The sequence below is a fragment of the Ranitomeya imitator genome, chromosome 7 (assembly GCF_032444005.1).
Source record: "Ranitomeya imitator isolate aRanImi1 chromosome 7, aRanImi1.pri, whole genome shotgun sequence".
Taxonomy (NCBI): domain Eukaryota; kingdom Metazoa; phylum Chordata; class Amphibia; order Anura; family Dendrobatidae; genus Ranitomeya; species Ranitomeya imitator.
Window position 1 is genome coordinate 63,419,219 of NC_091288.1, and position 16,946 is coordinate 63,436,164.

Sequence of the window (16,946 nt, forward strand, 5' to 3'; positions counted from 1 at the left end):
AATAACAAATACATATGAGACTACTCTGATGAATAATGGTGACATCACTCTTACAGTTTACCAAGGTAAGCCAAATAAGAATGTAATTTTGCTCAGTAGTCTTCACCCAGATGTAGCAATTGGAAACGACAAGAAAAAAAATACAAAAACAAACAAACGGTACAATTTTACAATAAAACAAAGGTTGGAGTGGCCACAGTAGACCAGATGGCTCGAAAGTACACCACAAAATCTGGAAGCCGCCGATGGCCTGTTCAGGTGTTTTGTAATCTACTTAATTTAGCAGCTATAAACGCAACTATACTCTATAAAACAGCAACTAGGAGTAAAATTAGCAAATGGGAGATCATTCTTTAGCTTCATGCTGTGACCATGTAAAAGGAAAATGCGTGGACCATGTAAAAGGAAAATGCGTGCTGTTCTTGATCTTAACACTGTTCCTACTAAGTTAAAATAAATGTTCTTTAATTTGTTGGCAACAAAAAAGTTATTTTTACTCCAGAGTCAGTACTTTTGAATGGGGGTCAAAATGACCCTTAATGGTAGTTATAGGTATTATGAAACCTGCGGTAGTTCTAGGGTTAAGATGGTGTATCCAGCCAGTCAGAGGCCAGTTCATGATCCCGCAGTGAATACGGTTTCCCAAACAAGGAGCAAGGTTTCCTCAGTGGAGAGAACCACACTACCAACCTCTGGACCCTGGGATCCCCAGTGGCCCTTCAACATCTAAGTGCCAAATATTTAGCTGTAATGAAACAGATATTGAAGGAAGAGTGTCATGCACTCTCAAAGGGTGGCTCTGATATAAGTAGTATTCTGTCATTGCACCTGATCATCAACCTGGAAGACACTACCCCAGTTACCAGAAGTTACGTATCTGTGCCTAAACTAAAGAATACCCGCAAGACCTAATTAACAGAGGTGGGTCCAAAAATCAAAGTCATCCTACTCCTCTCCTATTGTCTGTGTCAGGAAGAAGGATGGCACGTTGAGTCTTTGTTGTGATTAACGGGAACTAAACAGGAAGTCAATCCCGGATCAGTACCAGATACCAAAGATTCAGTACCTGGTTCTCTGTCCTTGACCAGGGTAAGGCACACCACCAAGGTTTTGTAGAAGAAACCAGTAGAACCCTAACAGCATTCATTACACCATGGGGATTGTATGAGTGGATCCGTATACTGACTGAACTCAGCTCTGCTCCGGCAGAATTCCAGAGCAGCATGAAAGCATGTCTAGAGGGGTTTAGAGATGATATCTGCCAGCTATACCTCAATGACAATGTGGTACACAGCAAGACCTTTGCCCAGCATGTTGAGCATGTGAGGACTGTACTACAATGTTATCAGCAACATGGAGTCAAGCTAATCCCAAAGAAGTGTGAACTGTTCAAGAGACAACTCAATACAAAAAATATAGGAGTACAACATCCAATTTGATAAAGAAGTATACATTTTATTAAATCACTTACAAATAATTAATTACAGACTAGGATCAGGTAGTGATGGCTACCAATGTCCAGACATACAGATAAACTACTGGGCAGTCAGTTAAATGCTTAGCGCATAGTATTATTTGAGGGACATAACAAGTATAGGCAAAGGTTATCACCAGAGATCATAATGAATGCACGCTAGATCAATTGGGCCCATATTCCCCCATATTAGCCTTGCTTACCCATTGTGTATCAGAGTCTGGACACACGCCACACCAACATCGACTCGCATTTCGCCTTTCTTTCTCAAGGTGCGGTAGTGTGTTATACAAAAGGCCACATATAAATACCCCACTCTCCAGGTGTCCATAATGTCGGTGCATGTATACGGAAATACGCGCCGGGTGTTACATCACATCCGGCAAGGCGTGCCGATAATGCGTGTCGGCTGGGCCGTCACCCTGATGTTGCTGGCACGCACTCGTCATCACCCAGCGCCTTCAGAGATGTCCCAGATCACGCATTCCGCAGACATGCACACACTGGTCTACTATGAGAACAGGGTAAGTATACCACTGTTCATAAGATGAAGAAGTGCAAAAATACCGGAAATTAGAGTACATTATATACACTAATAGACACATTAAATATGGTGAAAATATTAAAGAATCAACATAATTATATAACCAGCATAGCAGAAGAAAAAGCATAAATGCGGCACTCACCCTTTTCGTAGCTGTGTAATCGTGCTCTTTATTGAACAAAAATTAATACATCCATATGGACATCAGGACTTCAGGAGGGTGCGGGGATGGAGTGTGGACGATGGCCGTTTCGCACGACTTGTGCTTCAACGGGTCCAGGATGGATGTATTAATTTTTGTTCAATAAAGAGCACGATTACACAGCTACGAAAAGGGTGAGTGCCGCATTTATGCTTTTTCTTCTGCTACGCTGACAATATAGCTATATGCTTCTTATGCAGAGCACCAGACCCAGAGCTTTCGTGACATCTGCGATTCGGTTGCTCATTAGTGAGCTTCAGTCCAGTGGAGCTTGTTCTGCTCTAGTGCCGTCCTCTACTCTCATTTTTGTTGGATAATTTTATAACCAAAAACCACACAATTATAATAGTAATTGTCAGCACCATAAATACAATAACAAGTAGTTATAAACTGTGCATAATGAGTGTTCCAGATGTCAGCGCCCATAGTTGTCTTAGGTTTCAAATAATTGGCCCAGATTGATCTCAATAGCTTCACACATCACGATGGTAGTTACTCGATCACTTAAAAAAAACTAACAAAAATAAAAAGTATTTCCGGAAACATGCGCTGACATTACGGACACCTGGAGAGTGAGGTATTTATATGTTTTTTAACTTTTCAGGAAGGCGTTAAAAGTTAAAACTGTAACTTGTAAATGTTGGTGTCCAACAGTTGAAAAGACATTTTTTTATGTATGACTTATAAGAAAAACAATAAAACGACAATCTACTCTGAATATTTGGATTTGGCAGGTCGCTATGTTAATTCTTGCAAGCAAGGACACAGTAATGTTTTATTGTCACGTTCATTCGGGCAGAATCAGCCTCTTCTCCAAGTATCTCCCGGAATCTGCAATGATAAGGTAAATTCAGCAACATCATAAAAATGTGATAAATGCTTGATAAGATGTATGTGTGCTTCTTATTGTGATATTATTATTATTATTATTATACATTTTTATAGCGCCATTTATTCCATGGCGCTTTACATGTGAATACGAGGCAAATATAGACAAATACATTAAACATGAGCAGATAACAGGCACACGGGTACATAAGGAGCGAGGACCCTGCCCGCGAGGGCTCACAGTCTGCAGGGGATGGGTGATGAAACACTAGGAGAGGGTAGGGCAAGTTGCGCGGCGGTTCAGTAACTTCAGGATCACTGCAGGCTGTAGGCTTGTCGGAAGAGGTGGGTCTTCAGGTTCTTTTTGAAGGTTTCTATGGTAGGCGAGAGTCTGATGTGTTGGGGTAGAGAGTTCCAGAGTATGGGGGAAGCACGGGAGAAGTCTTGGATGCGGTTGTGGGAAGAAGAGATGAGAGGGGAGTAGAGAAGGAGGTCTTGAGAGGATCGGAGGTTGCGTGTAGGTAGGTACCGGGAGACCATGTCACAGATGTATGGAGGAGAAAGGTTGTGGATGGCTTTGTATGTCATTGTGAGGGTTTTGAACTGGAGTCTCTGGGCGGTAGGAAGCCAGTAAAGTGCTGTGGAATTAATGGTGCTATGCAATTGAGCAAAATAGACTTGCTACTGGTACAGGGAGCCTGGCTCTATAGTACCTGATTGAGACCCCAGAAGTATAATCTGACACCCCATTGTATTCCTTGATAGAAGGTACCTGAATCTATTAGAACCTACCACAGCAAAGTAACTGTGGCAATTAAAGAGTTGTTGAACACTGATATAATGATGAATGGGGGATTAAACTGCTGTTCTTGGCAGCGGCTACTAAACAATTTACAGAGCTGTAGAGTCTCACTTCCATACATTCTTAGGCTACTTTCACATATCCATTTTTTGCCTTCAGACATAATCCACCTATTTTCTGAAAAAAATGGATCCGGTGCAAATTGTGAAAAACTGATGCGCCGGATCCATTTTTTTTGCTGGATCTGTTTTTCTTTACCAGGTCTAGAGTTTGGACTTCCTGTTCAGGGGAAAGGAGAAAAAGAAAAAGGAGAAAGAGAAAGCAAGAAAGAAAGAGAGAGACTCCAGAATAAAAAACAGGACGGGGCATGGTCAGTGCAAAAATACCGGAATCGGTAACCAGATCCAGTCATTTCACCTCACATTTCATCCGTTTATCGCTGGAACAGTTGCTGTGCGTTTTTTCGCTGGACACAAAAAACCTTTTCTCTGTCCGCCGGAAAAATTATTTGACGGATGCGGCAAAAAACATATGAAATGTGTAGCCATTAGGCGCAATCTGGCACTAATACAACTCTATGAGAAAAAAACGGAACCTTTTTTTTCAAAACTCCCCGGATTGTGCCTGATGGCAAAAACCTGATGTGTGAAAGTAGCCTTAAAGGTCCTTTCACAAAGGCCAATTGGTGGCACAATTCAAAAGTCAATTGGAATCGGTAGACTTATCAAATCAGTGATCTTCTGAATGTATGTTGACACAGGCAGGCCAAGGTAAAGCATGCCCACTGAGCGACCATTATCAGATTGCTCATTGCTCTTAGGCTACCATGGTTCTTTACTAACACTGAAAGCAGGTGGAGGGTAAACCCGCCTGCTAAGAAGAGATTCTAAACTTTAGAGAAATAGAACACTATATTTTTATATACAAAATTAAAACCATTTAAAAAGACAGGGTAAATATTATATCATTGATAGTAGGGAGGTGGACACCAGAAAAGCAGGTAAAAACATTTATTACATTTGGCGTGCGGCAGTTTTCCCCTACCTTTATGGAGGTCTTATACCCTGTCTTTTTAAATGGTTCTCATTTTGTATCTAAATAAAAATATTGTATTTTATTTCTCTAATGTTGGGAATCTCTTCTTAGAAGGTGGGTTTACCTTCCACCTGCTTTCGGTGTTTCTAATGACTTTTTGAAGTGCCTAACGCTTATTTTGTGCATTTGGACTTATGATTTTGATTCTTTTTTTTACCATGGTTCTTTGCAGCACGGGTCCTGTTTACACATTGCTGTTAACACAAAAGATCATTTCACCTGATGAACGACCAACAATATAGAAAAATAGGAGTATAACGCCCAATTCAATAGAAAAAGGTAAATTTTATTAGTTACAAATAATTAGACAGACTAGTATCAGGTAGTGAAGGCTATCAATGTCCGGACATGCAGGTACACAAATGGGCAGTAAATAAAGTGCTTAGTGCATACTATTACAAGGAGAACATAACAGTAACGGGCAAAAGCAGTGTATCACCAAAAGTGATGGTGGATGCGCGCTCAGTACATGAAGCCCAAATTCCCCCACATTAGCCTTGCTTACCCATAGTGTATCTGAGTCTTTACACGCGCCCCGCCAACACGACGTGCGTTTCACTTATCTTTCTCAACCGCACCTTGAGAAAGATAAGTGAAACGCGCGTCGGTGTTTGAGTCTGGACACGCGCCACGCCAACACCGACGCGCGTTTCACTTATCTTTCTCAAGGTGCGGTTGAGAAAGATAAGCGAAACGCGCGTCGTGTTGGCGGGGCGCGTGTCCAGACTCAGATACACTATGGGTAAGCAAGGCTAATGTGGGGGAATTTGGGCTTCATGTACTGAGCGCGCATCCACCATCACTTTTGGTGTTACACTGCTTTTGCCCATTACTGTTCTGTTCTCCTTGTAATAGTATGCACTAAGCACTTTATTTACTGCCCATTTGTGTACCTGCATGTCCGGACATTGGTAGCCTTCACTACCTGATCCTAGTCTGTCTAATTATTTGTAACTAATAAAATGTACCTTTTTCCATCGAATTGGGTGTTGTACTCCTATTTTTCTATATTGTTGGTAGTATTCATTGGGAGTGTCCGTGAGGTGTATCTTTTAAGACATCCACATGGGGATTAGTCTTTTTGGCACCTTTTCATATATTTAGCCCTTGGTGGTCTTGTTTTCATCACCTGATGAACGAGCAGTTTGCATCCTCCCCATTGAACAAGCAGCTTGTTTATTCATCGGGTGATTGGCTGCACGTTTACATGGCAGTATAATTGTAAAATGAGCGTTTTTAACAATACTCATTCACAATTATATTGCAGTGTAAATGCCCCTTTAGACCGCTTACAGAGCAGATATCAGCTGACTAGTGGGTTGATGTCTCTAAGCTCCACCAATGATCTCATACTGATGCCTGATCCTACTTTGTAAGTCCCAGACAACTCCTTTAAATTTAATTCTCTGCTATCAGTACAGGTCTAAAATGTAATCAGTGTCTAAACTTAGAATATGTGGTTTTTTTTCTTCTGCATTTATTTTTTTTACTTCCGTATAGTTCTGTAGCTTTATAGCTCATATTATACATTTAATATTTCTATTCCCTGAAAACTGTTATAAGGCACATTTGTGCTATTCCACGTGTTTCTTCTTTAGTACAGTTAATAATTTATTTATATTGCACCTTTTTTCAGTATTTGTTAGAAATTGCTCTGCTCCTTTCACGTCTTTTTCTTTGAATAGATGAAACATTAGAATCGACTGAATGAATCCAATCACTTCTGGAATAGTCATCTGAAATTTGACCGGTATATCTATGATACTGGAAGACAAGAATTAGTGATTGTTATATATTTTACTTCTCAAAAGACACAAAGGTTATTTTAATCATCGTGGTAAAATAGTCATAAAGTGTGTTTTAGCATTGTGCGAGAAGTCTTTGTTCTCAATTCCTTGCTGACTTTCATGTGCACATGATTAATATTTTCAGTAGACCTTTCTACATCAAAAACATGGCTTTAGGCACATAAAACGCTACATATAATATGCATTTTTTTCATTTTATCTCCTCTATTCATTTGCATGCTGTAGATTTGAAATTACTTCAATGTATGTATCAAAGGTTTACCACCATAGAGAAGCCAGAAGACCGCAGCGTCTGCGTTTTCCTACTCCTGCACTAAATAGAAGCACTTCACCTTCTTATTAAACAGTGTAAATTTCTTTAGACAGTATAGGTTAAACTGCTTTGTTGAGAGCTCTTGGAGCTAAAGGTACCGTCAAACTAAGCGACGCTGCAGAGATACCGACAACGATGTCGATCGCTGCAGCGTCGCTGTTTGGTCACTGGAGAGCTGTCACACAGACAGCTCTCCAGCGACCAACGATGCCGGTAACCAGGGTAAACATCGGGTTACTAAGCGCAGGGCCGCGCGTAGTAACCCGATGTTTACCCTGGTTACCATCGTAAAAGTAAAAAAAAACAAACACTACATACTTACCTTCCGCTGTCACCGCTGTGCTTTCCGGCTGTGAAGTGAATATTCACTTCACACCTATGGAAGTGGAGATGCGTGCATGTCCATTACCTTAATGAGTGGGGCCACGTGAACGCTTAGCAGGAAATGCCAATGAGATGCAACGACTCCACAAGGGCACGCAGGAAGGCGAGTAGGATGTCTTCTGGAAGCTGGCGGCTGTGGGAGGCACTGAGGCTCCTCCTTCTGTGACCCGCTCCTCTCCCTCCCACCTCTGGGACAATTGACTCGTGTATAAGCCGAGGGGGGCGTTTTCAGCACACAAAAAATAATGTGCTGAAAAACTTGGCTTAAACACAAGTACGTATATACGGCATTTTATCTTATTTGTGGATTCTGCTGTAAAATCTTCCATAATTTAACCCCTTCATGCTATGATAATTTTCCATTTTTTTGGCTTTCATTTTTTCCTCCCCTACTTCCAAGAGTCATGTCTTTTTATTGTTCCATCAATATAGCTGTTTAAGGGCTTGTTTTTAGTGAGAAAAGTTGTACTTTTGAATGACACCATTCATTTTACCACATAGTGTATGGGAAAACAGGAAAAAAAATTCAAGTGCATTGAAATTGAAAAAAAAGTGCAATTCCACAATCGTTCCTTGTGTGGAAAATGTGTTGCCAGCAAAACCGTTGAAACGGCTAAAGATTTTGAGAATTCGGACAATAGCGAAAGATACACCATCACATATAATATAAATTGCACTACTAAAGTATTTACCACGCCACATGCCCATGTGGCTTAATCCACATGGGATTGACAGCACGAGAGTTCAGAAGACAAGTTCCGGAACATGTCTTGGACATTGAAGGGGCAGAACAAGAGGAGGGTATGTCTATTCTGAAACCCATCCCTCGTCACTTCAAACTGATTCATAACTGTGATCCAACAGGATTACATTTTAAAGGACCTTGGGGAGGTAATTGGAAAGACCTCCTTGCACAGGCATTTTGGTGGTAAAAATACACATTTTCATTTCCATCATGCCACTTTGCATTAATTCCTAAAAAACACCTGAAGGGTTAATAAACTACCTGACAGCAGTTTTCAATATGTCAGGGGGTGCTGTTTCTAAAATGGTGTCACTTTTGGGGGTTTCCCAATATATGGGACCCCTAAAGTCACTTCAAACATGGATAAGTCCGTAAAAAATAAATGTTGTAAATTTCCTTGAAAAAATGAAAAATTACGGCTACATTTTTAAACCTCCTAAAATGCTAACAAAATAAAAGAACATTTTATAAATGGTGCTGATGTAAAGCCGACATGTGGGAAATGTTATTTATTAATGGTTTGCTGTGGTATGACCATCTGGATTAAAGGGATAATCATTCAAATTTTGAAAATTGCAAATTTTTTAACATTTTTCTCAAATTTTTGATATTTTTTTAGAAATAAACACAAAACATTGACCTAAATTTACCATTATCATAAAGTATAATGTGTCACGAAAAAACAAGCTAAAAATCACCGGGATTTGTTGAAGCGTTGCAGAGTTATTACCACAAAGTGACACTGGTCAGATTTCAAAAATTTGGCTCCGTCACTAAGGGGTTAAAGGACCTTGGGGAGGTAATTGGAAAGACCTCCTTGCACAGAATGAAACAATGGATTTATAAACTGAACACACCATCACCCATTTGGCCTAAATGATCACAACAGTTATGTGCCATTTTTGTCATAAAGTTCTGATCTATCTTAAAGTGTCCCTTGTATAATGTTTTCCTTCCATGTATGTGTACATACACGTATGTATGCAAGAACATTTATGCATATATTTGTTACATGATAACTTGTATATGTAAGTATGTACTTAATATGTAATAGCACATTTAGTAATATTGTTTGATCTTTTATCTGATCTTTGCTTACTATTTCTCCTAATTGTTGGGGTATGTATAATTTCTGCCTTCTTGGACTGATTTGTTTTTATTCTTTGGTTTTAAATTTTGTTTTTATAATTTTTTTGGTTCTTTTTCCTTTTTTTCATATTTATTTAGGTGGTTCCTGTTCTTGTTTTCCTGATTCAGCCTATCCCTTATGAAAAAGCATGTTCCAGAATAATGTATTTATACATGAACTAGTTGCTGCAGCATAGTTAGAATACACTTATTTTACTCTCCCTTTTCATTTTTAGATATACTACTGTATATACTGTATTTTTCGGAATATAAGACGCATCCCCCCCCCCCCCCCAATTTGGGAAAATGGGAGTGAGTCCTATAATTCTAATACACTTTACCTGCCGCGGTGGAGCAGGGTCCCTGGGTCGCTGCTGGAGGAGGCAAGACTGGCGCATTGCTGCAGGCGCAGGCTGGGATGACGGGGTGTTTGAAGGTGCGACACTGTGGGTGTTTGGTGGTGCGGGGGCTAATGATGATTGTGTGTATTTTTGCTCACCTGAATTTAAGGAAGCAGTAATACGCCAGTGCACAAGTGGACTCATAGAAGCGTGGTAGCAAGCACAAAATACCGTTGTGAATACTTCTCACACTGCCGCACACCCCTTGCCTATCACTCCTGTTGAGGTCTTTGACAAAATAAAGGACTGTTCTAATGAAGCCAATAGTAAGTGCCACCTTTCTTCATCTTTTCTTTTTACCAAATCCCTACGTAAATGCCAGTCATACGCTATACCTACTGCCACATCTCACCCTGCATGAATTGCAGCCAAGAGCGGAGTATTTATAAGATAACAGAATTTATTTGAATTAGCCCTGTGAAAAAAGCAATTAATTTAACATAGCAGCATCAAGGACTGTTATTTCATAAACTCTGGGTATTATAGTGGAGTGTTTCAAATCTACTCAGCCTCATATGGAAGAGACCAGGACCTTTTGTACTTACTGTACAAAGTCTCCTGTCCTGGCTGTGAAATTCCCTATGCAGTGTGACAACCCCACACAAACACAAACTAATGGAACCCACTGTCTCTTTTGGTTTCCAAAAATGTTCTCCCTATTAGAAGGTGGAGCCTCAGAAAAGCATTTTTTCCCCAAATTACTAATTAGTGGGTCTCCCACACTGTTTAAAGAATATGCACTAAGAAAGGGATGGCAATAATTAGAAGGAGGCATTCCAATACTCCCTTGAAGAGATGTAGTGGAACGCCTCAGAAAACCTTGTTTTCCCATTATAAGGAGTGGGTATTCTAGACTAGTAATGCCCATGTACTAAGTGCATGGGCTGAAAAACAAAATTATATATATATATATATATATATATTATTATTATATATATATATATATATATATATATATATATATATATATATATATATATATATATATATATATATATATATATATATATATATATATATATATATACATACATATACATAATCGTATATACTCGAGTATAAGCCGAGATTTTCAGCCCAAATTTTTGGGCTGAAAGTGCCCCTCTCGGCTTATACTCGAGTCAAGGTGGGTGGCAGGGTCGGCGGGTGAGGGGGAGAGGGCGCCGAGGCATACTTACCTAGTCCCGGCGATCCTGGCGCTCCCCCTGCCGTCCCACGGTCTTCGGTGCTGCAGTTCTTCCCCTCTTCAGCGGTCACGTGGGACCGCTCATTAGAAAAATGAATAGGCGGCTCCACCTCCCATAGGGGTGGAGCCGCGTATTCATTTCTCTAATCAGCGGTGCCGGTGACCGCTGATAGAGGAAGAAGCTGCGGCACCGAAGACAGCTGTGACAGGCAGAGGGAGCCGGACGTCGGGACCAGGTAAGTATGTAATATTCACCTGTCCGCGTTCCAGCCGCCGGGCGCCGCTCCATCTTCCCGGCATCTGCGCTCTGACTGTTCAGGTCAGAGGGCGCGATGACGCATATAGTGTGCGCGGCGCCCTCTGCCTGATCAGTCAGAGCGGAGATGCCGGGAAGATGGAGGCGCCGGAACGAGACGCCGGGAGCTGCAAGCAAGAGAGGTGAGTATGTGTGGTTTTTTTTTTTTTATTGCAGCAGCAGCGGCGGCACAGATTTATGTGGAGCATCTATGGGGATATATGAACGGTGCAGAGCACTGTATATGGGGCACAGCTATGGGGCACAATGAACGGTGCAGAACACTGTATATGGGGCACAGCTATGGGGCACAATGAACGGTGCAGAGCACTGTATATGGGGCACAGCTATGGGGCACAATGAACGGTGCAGAGCACTGTATATGGGGCACAATGAATGGTGCAGAGCACTGTATATGGGGCACAGCTATGGGGCACAATGAACGGTGCAGAGCACTATATGGGGCACAGCTATGGGGCACAATGAACGGTGCAGAGCACTGTACATGGGGCACAGCTATGGGGCACAATGAACGGTGCAGAGCACTGTATATGGGGCACAGCTATGGGGAAATATGAACGGTGCAGAGCACTATATGGCACAGCTATAGGGAAATAATGATCTATTTTTATTTTTGAAATTCACCGGTAAATGCTGCATTTCCACCCTAGGCTTATACTCGAGTCAATAAGTTTTCCCAGTTTTTTGTGGCAAAATTAGGGGGGTCGGCTTATACTCGGGTCGGCTTATACTCGAGTGATATATATATATATATATATATATATTGTAGCATGGCTAAAGGGTTTGTAGTCAATGGGAGGTATGTGCCACATAAGTGCCTGGTTGCTGTAATGTAGCCCGGAGTATTCCTTTCTTGCACATAATCTTGTATATGTGTTTCAGGACCTGTGGTAATGTCAGACCACATGGCTAATCATGTGATGGGTTACTGGGTGGGGTTAGCTCTTTATAAGACTGGCTAATCCTTTACACAGCAGATATGTGTGGAGGTGAAACCCTCCTGAGTGTGTTACGGCTTCAGGACTGAGCCGGATGAACTGGACACTTGCTTTTCTTTGCCTGAACCAAAGGCCCATTTTGCTTTCTGTTATTTGCCACATGGTTTATGAAGCAATAAACCCAGTGAACTTTAAAGGAACACGTCTCCTGAGTGTCAGCCGTCGCAGCTGAGTGAGTGAAATCCTTACAATTGGTGGTAGACGTGCGAGCAGCGTTCCCAGCGGAGACGTGAGTTTATTTTTGAATGTCCTGGGTCAAGGCTGTTGCAAAGGCAGCAAGAGACCAACAGGCTGTTGATGCAGCAGATACAACAGAGCCAGCAGCAGATACAACAGAGCCAGCAGGAGCAACGGCAGCAGATGCAGCAAAACCAGCAGGAGCAACGGCAGCAGATGCAGCAGAGCCAGCAGGAGCATCAGCAGCAGATGCAGCTTCTGGCAACCGCCATCCAGGGCAAGGCGAGCGCCCCAACCCCAGGTTTGGCTGATGACACCCACGTCCGGAAGACGGTAAGACGCGCATTGCAGAAAATGACTCCCGGGGATGATGTTGAGGCCTTCCTGACGGTGTTTGAGAGGGTCGCTGAGAGGGAAAAACTTCCGCCAGAGCAGTGGGCAGAGGTACTTGCGCCATACCTGACGGGAGAACCCCAGAAGGCGTACTATGATTTGACCTTGCAGGATGCCAAAGAGTATCACAAATTGAAAGCCGAGATTCTCGCACGTTTGGGGGTGACACTGACTGTCAGGGCACAGCGAGTTCACTCCTGGGGCTATCACCGGGACAAACCACCTCGTTCCCAAATGTTTGATCTGTTGCACCTGGTCCAGAAATGGCTGCAGCCAGAATCCTCTGCGCCTGCACAGATGGTAGAACGGGTGATGATGGATCGGTTTGTCCATTCCCTCCCGAGGCCTATACAGTCTTGGGTTGGCCAGGGTGATCCCCAGAATGCCGACGAGCTGATCGGACTGGTTGAGAGATACCAAGGGTTGGAAGGCTCCTTCGGGAGGCAGCCCATGCCGTACTGGGGGTCCCAGAAGGCAGCTGAGTCCCAAAAAGGGGTGGTGCGTCCAAGGTCACAAAGGGCGGGGGAGGTGGTGCCCAAGGTCCCCACGGGTGATATTATTTGTTGGAGGTGCCACAAGCCAGGACATATAGCTGCCCGTTGTTCCCAAACCACTGAGCAGATGGACTGCAGCATGGGACGCCGTTGTTCATACTATGCGTATCCAGCCTGTAGTGTGAACTCTCCATCCAACGAGGGACCTCAAGCGTGTCCCGTAAAAGGTGAACGGTCGAGCAGTAACGGCACTATTAGACTCAGGGAGCCTAGTGACCCTGGTGAGGGCCACTTTTCCTCTCCACCTGCTCCCAGGAAAGAAGGTCGGAGTGCGGTGCATACATGGTGATGCAAAGGACTACCCTATGGCCAGGGTGGACATTGAAACGGCATGTGGCACTGAGTCCCACATAGTCGGCGTGGTTCAGGACTTGTTGCACCCTATAATTATTGGCCGGGATTTCTGTTTGTTTTGGGATTTGTGGGGAAATGGTTCTGAGCTGCCTGGCAGGGAACCAGTGAACCCTGGAAGGGTATCGCCACACCCAGAGGCAGACAGTTTTCCTTTTTGTGTTCTGGTTGGGGATGAGGAGGAAGTATCCCCTACATCTGACATTCTGGAGTTAGAAGTTACCGGTGAAAATTTTGGGACTGCCCAACATAGGGACCCCACTCTGAGGGAAGCCTTTAATAATGTCACAGTTATTGACGGGGTGGTACAGGAGCCGGGGGCAGACACAAGATTTCCCCATTTTCTGTTGAGGGGGGAGTTGTTGTACCGTGTCACGAAAATACGGGAGGAGTTGGTAGAGCAGTTGATAGTGCCGGGTCCGTATAGACGGAAAGTGTTGGACATGGCCCATTCACACATCTTGGGTGGACACCTGGGGGTGGAAAAAACGCAGGAACGGGTTGTGCAGAGGTTCTATTGGCCTGGGTGTCACCGGGAAATAGTGAACTATTGCAGGTCCTGCCCTACATGTCAGCTAACTGCTCCTACTCCTCATTTCCGGAACCCCCTTGTGCCACTGCCCATTATTGAGGTACCGTTCGAGAGAATTGCCATGGACTTGGTCGGTCCCTTAGTTAAATCAGCTCGGGGCCATCAGTATATATTAGTCATCCTGGACTATGCCACACGCTATCCTGAGGCAATTCCCTTGAGAAATTCTTCCTCAAAAAGCATAGCCCGCGAGTTGGTCCATGTCTTTTCCCGGACAGGTCTGCCAAAGGAGATCCTGACTGACCAGGGTACACCTTTCATGAGCAAGGTGATGAGGGAGTTATGCAAAGCCCTGAAGATCTCCCAGTTGAGGACCTCGGTGTACCATCCCCAGTCAGATGGCCTTGTTGAGAGGTTTAACAAGACACTAAAGAGCATGCTGAGAAAAGCTATAGAGAAAGACGGTAGAGACTGGGATTGTCTCTTACCCTATCTGATGTTTTCCATTCGTGAAGTTCCACAGGCCTCCACAGGGTTCTCACCGTTTGAGCTTCTATATGGCCGACATCCACGAGGACTCCTGGATATAGCCAAGGAAACCTGGGAGGCCGAAGTCACACCCCACAGAAGCGTCATTGAGCATGTGGCCCTGATGCAGCAGAGGATTGCAAAGGTGATGCCTATCGTGAAAGAACACCTTCTCCAAGCACAAGAAGCTCAAGCCAGGGTCTACAACCGGTCTGCAAGAGTGAGGCAGTTCAATCCGGGAGACCGAGTTCTTGTGTTAGTTCCAACGGTGGAAAGCAAGTTCTTGGCCAAATGGCAAGGGCCATATGAGGTTGTCGAGAAACTTGGTGAGGTAAATTATAAAATTCACCAACCAGGAAGACGGAAACCATTCCAAGTTTACCATGTCAACCTCATCAAGCCATGGCAAGATAGAGAGCCGACAGCAACTCCGTCATTGTTAAGCAACCCAGAAGGTGAGGTTGGAGCGGTTACTATAGCAGAGACGCTATCAAAGACCCAGAAACAGCAGTGCCGGGAGTTACTCCAGAAAAACAGGGACCCGTTTTCAGAATTGCCAGGATACACAAAGGTCATAGAGCACGAGGTCCTAACAGAGCCACATGTGCGGGTGAATGTGAAACCTTATCGTATTCCTGAGGCTCGTCGAGAAGTTATCTCCAAGGAAGTGGAGCGTATGTTGAGGCTTGGGGTCATTGAGGAATCCAAGAGCGGTTGGTCGAGCCCAATTGTCCTGGTCCCAAAACCTGATGGAGAGTGGAGGTTTTGCAACGACTATCGGAAGTTGAATGAAGTCTCCAAGTTCGACGCTTATCCCATGCCCCGTATTGATGAGCTCATCGAAAGGCTTGGGCACGCCAGATATATATCCACCTTGGATTTGACAAAGGGGTATTGGCAGATCCCCATGGCACAGGAAGCCAAGGAGAAGACGGCCTTTTCGACACCTGATGGATGCTTCCAATATGCCCGGATGCCGTTTGGCCTACAGGGAGCTCCGGCGACCTTCCAGAGGGCTATGGATAGAGTCCTTGCACCCCATAAGGCCTACGCTGCTGCGTACCTAGATGATATCGTCATCTTTAGCCCGGACTGGGAGAGTCATCTGGAGAAAGTCCAAGCGGTGTTGGATGCTATAAGAGAGGCCGGATTTACTATAAACCCGAAGAAGTGCGCCTTGGGTAAAGAAGAAGCTAAGTACCTTGGATACATAGTGGGTCATGGAGAAATAAAACCCCAAATCAATAAAGTGGAGGCAATCCAAACATGGCCAAAACCAGTTTCCAAGAAACAAGTTAAAGCCTTCCTGGGAATCGTGGGATATTACAGGAGGTTCATCCCAAACTTCGCCACGATGGCTGCGCCTCTGACTGACCTGCTAAAAGGGACAAAATCAGTAATGGTTAAGTGGTCCGAAGAAACAGAGTCAGCCTTCCAAGAAATGAAAAACGCTTTGTGTAAGCAACCCGTTCTGATGGCCCCAAACTTCAAGAAAGAGTTTATTCTTCAGACAGATGCCTCAGATGTTGGGGTGGGAGCAGTCCTTTCCCAAGAACTACATGGGGAGGAGCATCCTGTTCTCTATCTGAGTAGGAAGCTGTCCTCATCTGAAAAGAACTACTCAGTCGTTGAGAAGGAGTGCTTGGCCATAAAATGGGCAGTGGACACATTGCGGTACTATCTGCTGGGACGTAAATTTAGACTGGTATCTGACCATGCCCCGCTTAGGTGGATGAGAGAAACGAAAGGAAGAAATGCTAGAGTCACCCGTTGGTTCTTAGCCCTGCAGGACTTCAGTTTCCATGTGGAACATAGGGCCGGAAAGCTGCACGGTAATGCGGATGCCCTATCGAGAATCCCTTGTTTAGTGGGGGAAAGTGCCAAGCCCCACGGCTTTAGGCAGAGGGGGGAGGTATGTAGCATGGCTAAAGGGTTTGTAGTCGATGGGAGGTATGTGCCACATAAGTGCCTGGTTGCTGTAATGTAGCCCGGGGTATTCCTTTCTTGCACATAATCTTGTATATGTGTTTCAGGACCTGTGGTAATGTCAGACCACATGGCTAATCATGTGATGGGTTACTGGGTGGGGTTAGCTCTTTATAAGACTGGCTAATCCTTTACACAGCAGATATGTGTGGAGGTGAAACCCTCCTGAGTGTGTTACGGCTTCAGGACTGAGCCGGATGA

General features: G+C 43.9%; 1 protein-coding gene across 1 annotated transcript in view; it reads right to left on the reverse strand.

The window, feature by feature from the left end:
- Nucleotides 1–2,199: 2,199 nt before the first annotated feature.
- The window catches only part of LOC138645858 (putative methyltransferase DDB_G0268948), a 115,140-nt gene continuing 100,393 nt past the window's right edge, over nt 2,200–16,946 (reverse strand). The window contains exons 6-7 of the mRNA XM_069735363.1: nt 6,572–6,709; nt 2,200–3,051 (exon numbers count right to left, since the gene is read on the reverse strand). Of these exons, the coding sequence (XP_069591464.1) occupies nt 2,964–3,051; nt 6,572–6,709 (226 nt within the window). The 3' untranslated portion in view covers nt 2,200–2,963. The remainder of the gene's footprint in view (nt 3,052–6,571; nt 6,710–16,946) is intronic.